Source organism: Hipposideros armiger, unplaced genomic scaffold (genome assembly GCF_001890085.2).
Source record: "Hipposideros armiger isolate ML-2016 unplaced genomic scaffold, ASM189008v1 scaffold_1003, whole genome shotgun sequence".
Classification (NCBI taxonomy): domain Eukaryota; kingdom Metazoa; phylum Chordata; class Mammalia; order Chiroptera; family Hipposideridae; genus Hipposideros; species Hipposideros armiger.
The window spans coordinates 429769-440811 of NW_017732353.1; the positions used below are offsets into that span (position 1 = coordinate 429769).

At 48.1% G+C, this 11043-nt stretch overlaps 1 protein-coding gene across 6 annotated transcripts in view; it reads left to right on the plus strand.

Moving 5' to 3' along the window:
• Positions 1–6: 6 nt before the first annotated feature.
• Positions 7–11043, plus strand: part of REEP1 (receptor accessory protein 1) — a 123552-nt gene continuing 112515 nt past the window's right edge. For all 6 annotated transcript variants that reach the window (XM_019631508.1, XM_019631512.1, XM_019631509.1 and 3 more), the window contains exon 1: positions 7–184. In XM_019631508.1, the coding sequence (XP_019487053.1) occupies positions 153–184 (32 nt within the window). In that variant the 5' untranslated portion in view covers positions 7–152. The remainder of the gene's footprint in view (positions 185–11043) is intronic.

Below are 11043 nucleotides of genomic sequence, written 5' to 3' on the forward strand. Positions count from 1 at the left end.
CGCGGCTGCGCCGACGCGCGAGCGCCCGGCACCGCGGCGAGTGCGCTCAGTCCGGCGGCGGCCGTGCGCGAACTGACGTGCTCCGAGCGCTGCAGCCGCCCCGCCGCCCGCAGCCTCCCGGTCGCACGGGCAGCCCTGCCCGGCCGCCCGCCATGGTGTCATGGATCATCTCCAGGCTGGTGGTGTAAGTGGCCTTCGTCCCCGCGTCCCTTCCCGCTCGTCCTTCTCCGCCCCCGGCCCCGGGGCTGCGCCCGCCCCCCTGCGCTGCGGCTATTAATACCCGGCGGCCTCTAATTTTAGTAGGTACAGTAGCTGCTGAGGTCGCCGGCGAGCGGGCGGCGCCGGACGCGGCTGCTGCCCTGCGGGGCCCGGCGGGCGCTCGGGGGGCCGGCGGGCGGGGCCGCCAAGGCTGGGGCGCACGGGGCCTCCCCGGTGGCTCGGCTCGCCGCGCCCTGCCGCTTTGTTCCCCGGGTTGGTGGGATTTGCGGAGGCCCGGAATGGGCGCGCCGCGGTGACAAGCGACTCTCTCCTTTTGGGAGGAATGCTGGGGTCGCCCGTCGCCGCACCCTGCCGGCCGCCACGCTTTTGTGGGGCGAAAATGACAGACAGAGCTCGGACGAGCCTGCGGCGCTGCCTGGAGGGGTCAGCGCGGAGAAGGGTGGAGAGATGGAGGCGGGGCTCCCAGTGGGGATGAAAACATACTCCTTTTTAGGTTTCTCACATTGACAGCGGTGAAGACAACAGTCCCCCAGGTCTGATTCTCTTGGGGGGGGGGGTTTGAGGGAGAGAGAGGAGCAGCCATCTCTTGGAATTCACTGGAAATTTCCAATTGACAGGTAGCCACCTGGATGGTGGCAATGACACCTCCCAGGCCCTTGCAGGAGAGCACAGAGTCATCTGGGGTGAGGCCTGTGTGAAGTCATTGGGGGTGGGGGTGGGGGGTGTTTTTCTCTGTCAAGCTCTAGAACTGAGTAGACATTTGAAGATCTCCTCCCCTTGTGGGTTTATTCCCCTTTGGAGATAGACACGGCTGTTCAGTTCTTCTCTTTTCCTAACCATTCTTGCCTGAGTCAGGACAGATTCAGACACCTGTTCAGGAGAGCTGGAGTTTCAGTTGGTCTGGGGAGTGGGGGCGAGAGAGGGGTGTCTCAGGCTTTTTCTTTGTCTGAGAAAGAGGTGCTCCAGACTCCGGTTGATTGTGCACCATCACTCCCTGTGTTTTGAAACATCTCCTGTCTTCTGCAGCTCTTCACTGATTTTCAAAGAAGCAGCCAGTAGCAGCCTTCTGAAGTTGTTCTTAGCATTGTCTCCTGGCCACCATTCTGGGCTTTCCTGCCAAAGCCAGAGTGTGTGTGCCTCTCAGCCCCCAAGTCTTTCATTCCATGCAGGCCTCCCCACAGCTGTTGCTGACTGCTGGGGGTTTGTGCTGTACCTGGAGGTGGCATGTTGAATATTTAGAAGATTTCTGAGGGCAGAGCTGGCATGAATAATACAGGGAAGAAGCTGGCACGCCTTGCCCCACCCCTTGCCTGACCACAGCCTGTCTTGCCTTCAGGATGGTATTTTTTCTCCTGAAGTAGTGCTGTGATCTTGGTATTTGCCAGTGGCTTCTGGGGAGAGGAGAGGAGGGGACCCTCAGGTGGAGCCAGAGGGTTTAAGTGGTCTGTTGGCCTGGCTGGAGGGCACAATCTCTGTAGATACTACTGGTATCTGGTCTAGGGTCCATGTGACCATTTTTAGTTTTATTCACACACACCCCTAACTGTACAAGGCAGTTGAGGGGGGGTGGATAGGAGAGGCATGTATTTGGGAGGGGTCTCAGGGACTTGCTTTTACTTTGTAAAACAACCACACTTCCCAGAAGTGAAGTTCAGAGAACTTAAATGACTGTGAGAATTGCCCGACAGGTCAGCTCAGGACTCTCTCAAGGGAGAGTTTGTGGGATGTGGGGTTGTTATTCCCACTCTGAACTCCAAAAGGTTATAGATACCACCTGTCCCCCAAACCCCTAGTTCTCCATAGCAACCCAACAAGGAAGTGTCGGTTCGGAATGATTAAAACCACTTTAATAAGTAGTACGTGTTTTATGTAAATAATACCTGTTCATTATAGAAAAATTAGAAAATATAGGTGAATAGACTGAAAACCACCCACCTTATTACCACACAGAGATAGCTAATGACAATTTTGAGAGGTATATTCTTCAAAATATTTTTCCCTATGTATATATGCGTTCATGTTTATATTTACAATTGAAGGAAAATATCAACTCAGCACAAATTTCCATATTCCTCTTAGCAAGTAGTAGGAATACCATGTTTGGAGTCAGGAAACGGTTCAAATCCCAGTTCTGCCCCTTGCCAAAAAATTGCAGTTCACGAGAGAGCCTAGTTCACAGGCTAGTTCACCTCATGTTACTGTTGCAGAGATTTCAATGACACATGATATATAAATTGCCAAGCACCATGAAGAGCATTAAATCTATGATTCCTTCTTTTGTCCTCTCAGATACCTGAGAGGGTATAAAAGTTCTGGAAGGGGCTCTCAGACTTAATCTACTCATTTGGTTTTCGAACTAGCTTCCCTGAGGGCCACCCAGCCAGCCTTGATTCAGCACAAGCAGCTCCCCTTTTGTTTGTTTTATATGTTGGGGTTCTTGATAAAATATAATTTGCAAATGATGTGGATTTTACCTAATAAAAACCACTGCTCAGGTCCTCCCTTCTCACCTGTAAAGCTGTAGAGGATGTGTGCCTTTCCCAAGAACATGAGGTGAGCTGGTGAAGAAAACAGGCTCTGGATTTTTGGTCCAATACCCTTTACACTTCTGCCTGGCCTTGACAGTGGTCTTAAATTGATCTCTGTCAAGCTCCCAAACCTCTGGTATGGCATCCTATGACTTTTGTCCACAAGTCCCATTTCCTGTAAACAGTCTTTTCATGATTGTGTAAGCCTCTGTCACATCAAAGAACATTTATTTATTTATTTATTTATTTGCTAGGCACTGAGCTCGGTACCTTTTTATTTTTTTTTTAAAGATTTTTATTGGCAAATTGGGGGATGGGAACAGCGCTGGAGAATTGGGGGAAGGGGAACAGACAAGTTGCTGTCTTTTTGTTCTTCAGTCTAGTTGTGGAGGACGTTGCTTCACTGGCCGAAGTTTGCACCATCGTTGCGCTCTTCCTGGGCGAGGCAGATCAGTTGCCGGTTTCTGGACAGCCGCTCACGGAGGCTGCTGGCCGGTCACGCTGGCTGCTGGCTACACATGGTAGCCCATGGCAACCCACTGCAGCAATGGCTGCAGCCTATGCCATTGCAGGTGACTCACAGCAGCCCAGCTCCAGGTTGAGCTGTTGTTCAGCATCTTAGCTGTAGAGGGCAGTGTCACTGGCCCTCATATGTGGGATCTGAACCGGGTCCCTCTGGCATCCCAAGTCAGCTCTTAACTACCGCGCCACTCAGCTGGCCCTCAAGGAACACTTAAGGAAGAACCTATCACTGTGTTCTGAGGAGGGTCTTCCTTCGAACCAGAGGCCTCAAGAAAAGCTGATAGTATCTAGGGACAGCCAGCTTGTGGATGTCTGTGTTGCCATTGGCTGTGAATGTTTTAAGGCAATGATCATGGCTTATTTACTTCTCCAAACCCTTGCCCCCTCTCAAGGCTCTTTTCTGAAGTAGTACCTGGTACCTGAGTGCACTCAGTGAAGGTTGGCTGTGTTGAAGGAGATCAGAGGTCCTGGGGTAAGCAGGGAGGCTGGAGATGGAGGTCAGTGGCCACAAGTCAGTGGCCATCAGGACAGACTTGTGCCCACTGGGCAAAGACCTTGGACTGAAGGCCAGTTTGAGAGGCCACTTTCTTGCCAGCTGTCTTCCTCCTAACTCTCTTGGCTCAACCTAGGAAGAATTAGGGAAGAGATACTGAGTACAGTAGCAAGGTTGGCCTTGTTAGAATCTGGTTGATATCTGCATGCAACATTGGAGCTCATTTAGGACTGACCTGCATGCCTTCTGTAAAATACTTTATTTCCTTTACAAACAACTTAAAACCTAGGCAGGAATGAATTTCAACCGGGGAGAGTATGTTCATGTGCACTGGAGGGGTGCACAGAGATTTCTTTGTGCCTTTTTGGGAGAATGCTCTGCTTTAAAGCATTTATCCAAGGAGCAGGTGTTGCCTTATTGTGGACATAATTTTGGCCAAGGCCCAGAATGTTGGGTCCAGAGCATCCCATTACTGATGGGATCAGTTGACCAAAACTCTAACTCACTGCATGGGGGAAAAGCGAGTCCTACTTCAACAAATTTTCTTAATAACTAACAGCAATGCAGAAAAACAAACCTTATTTGCACATTGCATATCTTTTGTAAAATGTTAGTTTTTAGAAACTACAGTCTGATATTTAAAACAGAATCTTCGCTTGATGGCTGAAGATCTGGCTAAGTGTTAGGACTGTGACTGGAGCATGAAGTCTGTGTGCCCTGGGTCAGCGTGTACAGGTAAAGGAGACTGGAAGGAATGAGGCTTGTCTTCAAGATGTTCCCCAACTGTTGCAACACAAACGGAGGAGGAGGGGGGGAGAGGAATGAATGAATGAAAGAAAGAAAGAGAGAGAGAGAGAGAGAGAGAGAGAGAGAAAGAAAGAAAGAAAAGAAAGAAAGCCATAAATTCTTAAACATAAGCTTGCCTTTCTTTGGGGCCTGCTTTTAAAATGTGGAATGCAGAAAACGATACTGTTAATGGAGGGTTCAAGTGGGCTGAGGAGTTATTTCTTGGCACTGTGGTGCAATACAGGATAGGAGCTGGGTAAACGTTTCAGTAGTTGTGAGAGGAAAGCCGTTGGGCTAGAATTCATCATACTTGGGTGCTAGCCACAGGGCTGGTCTGAGCCAACGTCAGAGTCCTAAGGGCAGCTCTCACCCGCCCTGGCTTGCAGCTTCCTATCTATGAGATAAGGGTGGTGGCCAGCATTACCTTTGAGGTCTTAATAGTTTGAAGAGACATTGCTCCAGTAGTCCCCCCTCCCCTCTTGCACCTGCTGAGCACCATGTTTATTGATTATAAACAGGAGTAGCCGCCTCAAGGAAGTGAAAAATACTAGTTTAGATTTCTGCTGTTCTGCTGCCCTGTTCTTTGTTTGTTAATCCTGCCTGCCTGCTGTGAAGTAGCTTTGGTGCACTTCTTCCTGCTGTGTCTTATTTGAAGGTAAGGTGATAAGTAAGGGTCTCACCAGGTTATTACTGGCTCAGTCCTCCCCTTCCTGCTGAAGTGAGAGGTATCTTCTCTGTGTTATTTGGGGTAAGGAAGAGCACTGGGAAAAACAAGAGAAGGGGAGTCAGGCTCTCTGTAGTCACCTAGTGAGGCTTTCATTTTGTGTTGTGTAGTATGTGTGTTGTGTGTTTATATTTTCAAAGGGGGTTCAACAGGCAGGGGGAGGGGCAAGAGTTGGCCAGGCAGTCGTCACTGTCACTATGAATGATACCTTTGGAATTTCACTGCCAAGAATGAGCCACACACATGCCCAGCCGGTTACCAGGATTCTGCGTGCCCGCTGAAATTTCTCTGAGAACCAACGGGAGCTGAGGGGGTTTGCGTTGGGGCCGTGAGGATGTTTTCCTTTTAGTTCTGGGCCTTAGAAAGGCCCTGATGGATTGGAAGATGGATAGTTATATACCTATTGTTTGTTCTGGATTTTTCACCTCTCATCTGCCTTCCCACAGAAAAATATTGTTTTCCCTTTGGGTTTTTTTAGTCACATCCAGGGTCTTTCCTGGGATTATAGAGAAAAAGGAAATACCGGGGGTGCCAAAAAAATGTATACACATGACTTGTATTCATCTTTTGTTATTAGTATATATCAAGTATTACAATTTTAATACAGTTTTTCCCTTTCTTAAAATGTGGATACAGGGCCGGCCAAGTGGCTCAGTTGGTTAAGAGTTAGCTTAAGAGTGCGAGCTCTGAGCAACAGGGCCACCAGTTAGATTCCCACATGGGCCAGTGATGCTACGCCCGAGCTTAGCTGCTGTGAGCTACCAACAGGTGTCAGGATGGCTCAGCTGGTGAGAGCACGTGCTCCTAACAACAACGCTGTCTATTCAATGCTGGGCTACACCCACATGCAACTAAGACTGAACTCGGCAGCTTGAGCTGCTGCCCAGATGGCTCAGTGGATAGAGCACGTGCTCTTAACAAGGCTTAACAAGGGTTTGACTTCCACATGGGATAGTGGCTATGCCCACCCTCAACTAAGATTGTAACACAGCACCTTGAGCTTAGAGGCCACGAGCTGCCAATGGGCAGCCAGATGGCAACTGGCACCCTCCATAAGTAAGACTGAAGAACATCAACTTGGCTGGTCCCCCTCCCCAATTCCCCAACACTGTTCCCCTCCCCGAATTCCCCAATTAAAAAAAAATGGGTATACATTTTTTTTGGCACCCTCTGTAAAGATAAAGGACCAAATATTTGGCACACAATAAGGGTGTCTGAAGGAATCTTGACAGGTAATCTGGTATAGACCTTCAAGCATGGCATGCGTACCCTGACAAGGGATGGCAAATGAGTTTTATTTCTTTTGATTGAGAGGAGGCTGCCTGGGACACTGTCTTGAGGAGGAATAGGAGGCTGGGTTGGGGTCAGTAGAGAAGGAGTCCCATGAGTGATTCATGCGGGCAAGATGGTAATGGGACCACACATGTTGGCTCAGTATTTGCTCTCCCAGACTTAGCCCATTCCTGATCAGGGAAGGTCTACCACTGTCAGAGTTTTAGTACTTCCCTAAATTAGTAAACAGAGAGCAACATCCTTTACCTGAATTAACACCCTCTCCTGACATCCACCCCCTCCCCCAGGCCCTGTCAGTCACCTTGCAGTTCTAGATCAAAGGTGTCTCCTCCCTGCCAGCAAAGGGAGCTGTCCAGCCCTGTGGCTCCCTAGTCTTCCCCTTTTCTCTTAGGACAGTCATGCACATACCACATGTCCCCTGTTTCTTTTGCCTTTCACCAGTCACAGCTCAGTTAAATTCACCCTCTGCTTTTTCTTGCATGGTACTGCATGCACACCCTTTGTCATGCTTTGCAGATGGTACTTTGGACTTCAAAACAAGTTTCCCATCATTCCCTTCTGGTAATGTACCCTATCCTACTTCCTGCTACTAAGCCAAAGAGGTGGGCATGTGACCCAGATCCAGCTACACGTTTCCCTGGGCACAGAGATGGTGGATGTGTGACCCAAATGAAGTCACTAGATCTTTCCCTAGGGTTTCTTGATTTGAAGCTGGGAGAGGATAGCCTTGCCTACAGAGCCCAGAGCTGGAAAGATATGAAGGTGGGACTGCTGGTGTCTAGACCCCTGGCACATGGAGACCTTGATACAAAAGGGATGAATGTGACAAAGCAGAGGTAAACAGAGATGAGATAGGGCAGAGGAAGAAGGAAACTGGCATGAGCCTTTATTTTTTTAAGATTTTATTGGGGAATTGGGGGATGGGAACAGTGTTGGGGAATCGGGAAAGGGGAACAGAGAAGTTGCTGTCCTTTATGTTCTTCAGTCTAGTTGTGGAGGATGTCGCTTCACTGGCCCATGTTGGTATTGTGATCATTGTGCTCTTCCTGGGTGAGACAGCTTGGTCACCGGCCATTCGACAGCCACTGATGGCGGCTCACGGCAGCTCGTGAAAGCTTGTGAAAGCTCACGCCCGCTGCCGGCCACTCACGGTAGCTTTACGGCAGCCCACTGCAGCCCCACTGCAGCCTACACCGTCGCCGGTGACTCACGGCAGCCCAGCTCCAGATCGAGCTGTTGTTCACCATCTTAGCTGTAGAGGGCAGTGTCACTGGCCCTCATCATGTGGGATCTGAACCGGGGCCCTGCTGCTCAGAGCTGGCATCCCAAGCCAACTCCTAACCAATGCGCCACTCGGCCGGCCCCCAGCTTGGTTTTAATATCTACATAGAGAAAGGAGGGGTCTTGGACCTATGGAAGTAATACGTCAGAGCTGAATGTTTGCCTAAAGTTCAGACTTGAAGGGCTATTCCACACTGTAGTCCTGAATAGAAGGATAGAAGCCGGGGAAATCTTCCTTGGGAATTTGAAACCATCCACGGACCTGTCCTCATGGGCTTGGAGTTTAAATGAACACATGCTGCCTGGCCTGAGTACCTCCAGCTGAGAGACTAACATAAAAATTTGTCTTGGGCCAGTGTTACTCCTCAGACACCTGGCAGAAATTACTCCAATCTCTCTAAAAGATCTCAATACATTGCATATGAAAGTAGCCCCAAAGAACTTGAATTTACATTCCAAAATTACAAAACTCATGAGGTAACAACCCCCACATGCAGGGGATAACAAACTGTGCAGGCTGCAGGATTAGCCCTCCAGAAACAACTAACCAACTAACTAAATAAGTAATATACATTACATTATATATATATATATATATATAAAATATATATATATATATCACTTATATAAAATAACTATTACTTAGAGACCTTAGAATTAGTCTTTTTAAAATGAAAAAGTAAAGGAAAAAAAATGAAAATATAAGAAGACAGCAGTTCCTGGGGTAGAGTGGGGTAAGGAATGGGCCCATTAGAAAAAGAAGCAATGCTAACAGTAAAAAAGTATTGAAATTAAAACTCCAATGGATAGTTTAAAATGATGAGGGATTGAACATCAAGGGGGTAATGTTTTCCACACTGCATCTTGGAGCTAGAAGGGATCTTAGTGATCCCAGGCTGCTGTTTGATAGACAAGGAAAACAGGACCAGAGAGGTTAGATCATTCATCAAGGTGACTAGCCTGATTGGCTAGGCCAAGACTTGAGACTGATTTCTGAAAATGTTTAGATGTGGAAGTAAGAGGAAGTTTGTTTTAATGTGGTTAGAAGGTTGCACTAGGACCAGTGGGTGACTAGAAGACACATTTTTGGCTTGACAGAAGGAAAAGGTTTCTAGTAGTTGGTGCTAATGTGAGGCAATGAGCTCCTGGCTTCAAACCCAAAGACCTTCCAACTCTAAAACGCATGAGTTTAGTCTTTTCCCTTAATAGTGATGGAGGAAGAGAGGTAAGAGTTACTGGAAAGATTCTATTTTTCAGTGGATAGGCCTTCCATCCGTGTTCAAGATCGATTGATTCATTCATTGACTCACTGCCCATTTACTGCCCATTTGCTTTGTGCAGGCACTACACTGGGCACTAGGGACATAAAAATGAATGAGTTTCAATTTCACCTTAGAAAAGTTCATGAGGTCACGTAGCTAATCAGTGGGAAACTTGAACTTGAATTCAAGGTCCTGCCTGCTGGACCATTGCTCTTTCTATTGGGTGGGTATTTTGTGGGTGTGTGTGAAGGACTTTTTTGGCTTTGGTTGGAAATTGTAGGGAGGAGCCCTTTCAGCAGAGGAAACAGTGCACTGACATATGAAAGGATTAGACTACTGCTGCATCTCTCTGCCTGGGGGACACTGTGGCATCCAATGCTGGGAGAAAACAGAAGGCAGAGGAGAGTGCGTCCTGAGTGAAAATGTGGGACAAAGAGATGACTGAGCTTGAGCATCCTTACCCATTCGCCGACTATCGCTGCTATGAGAGATAACCACACATTTAGTGGCTTAAAACAATGGAAATCTACTGTCTCCAGTTCTGAAGGCCTGAAGTTTGAAATGAGTTTTGGGCAGCTAGAATCAGGGTGTTGGCAGGACGGTTGCCTTCTGGAAGCTCCAGGTGAAGAATCCATTCCTTGCTTCTTCCAGCCCCTGGTGACGAGTAGCGTTCTTTGGCTTGCGGCTGCGTCACCCCAATCTCTGCTTCTGTAGTTGCATTGCCTTCTCTTCTGTTTTCATAGCTTCTTCTACCTCTTTTTTACAAGGACATTTATGATTGATTACATTTAGGGCCCAACTGGATAATCTAGGATAACCTCCCCATCTCAAAATCCTTAAGTTAATCACATCTGCAAAGTCCCTTTTTGCCGTGTAAAATAACACTTATAGGTTCCAGGGATTAGAATATCTGGATGTCTTTGGGGGCCATAATTCAGCCTACCAAACCCACAGCTGCTGGCTGGCCCTACTGCCATCAAACTGAGGGGAGTTCATCTAAGAACAGCCTAAAGAAAGGAGACCACTGGTGTTCTAACATCATATTTTTGTCTCCATTTCTGGACTGCCCTTGATTTGTGAAAAATTACCGAGTTTGTCAACCGATGGTCACTGGCAACAATTCAATGCCAGCCGGAATCCCCAATTTGGGGTGTGGTGAAGAAGGGAACTTTATTCAGTGCAAACAGCTCAATTGTGATACAGCACGGCTGTGAGAACAGTGCAGCTGTGGAACAGCTCAATAGTGATACAGCTCAATTATGAGGAGGCACAGCATGGCTGTGAGGCGGCCCTGGAGCCAGGCAGCCCTGGGGCCAGGCAGCTCTGCTCTGCTCCAGTCTGCTCCGCTCTGGTCTGTCAAGACTTCTTCAGTGTTTCAGCTCCAGCCAGACAAATATAGTCTTTTGTCATCAGTGGAAAGGGAAAGTGTGCTCCCCAAGCCAGAGGGGAGCTGACTTTTATAGACAGAAGTCCCCACTCCTGGTCCCTGATTGGTCCATCCTCATGCAAAGGAGGACTCCAAATCCTCAGTTTGATTGGTCCAAAAAACATTTTTCTGATTGGTCAGTGAAGATGCTAATGGAGATATAGCTGCACAGCTCTGACTGGATGGGTAGACTCTCAGTCCTATTGGTTGAAATATAATTCCAGGAACTCCTTTATAAGGGTTGGTTCAGGTGGCAGGAACACAGTGCAGGCAAACATCAATGTGGGTGGCAGGCAGCTTAGTGCAGGCTTCCCCCTAAAGCCTAGATTGCATGAGAGACCTCTGTTTAGAAGTGGCTGCTAGGCTCTGTTTTTAAATTTGAGTCCAGCAAGTTACATATAAGGGTACCCCTATAAGATTATCAACTGACTTTTCTACAGAAACCCTACAGGCCAGAAGGGAGAGGCAAGAGGTCTTCAATGTGATGAAAAACAGAGGTTTACAACCTA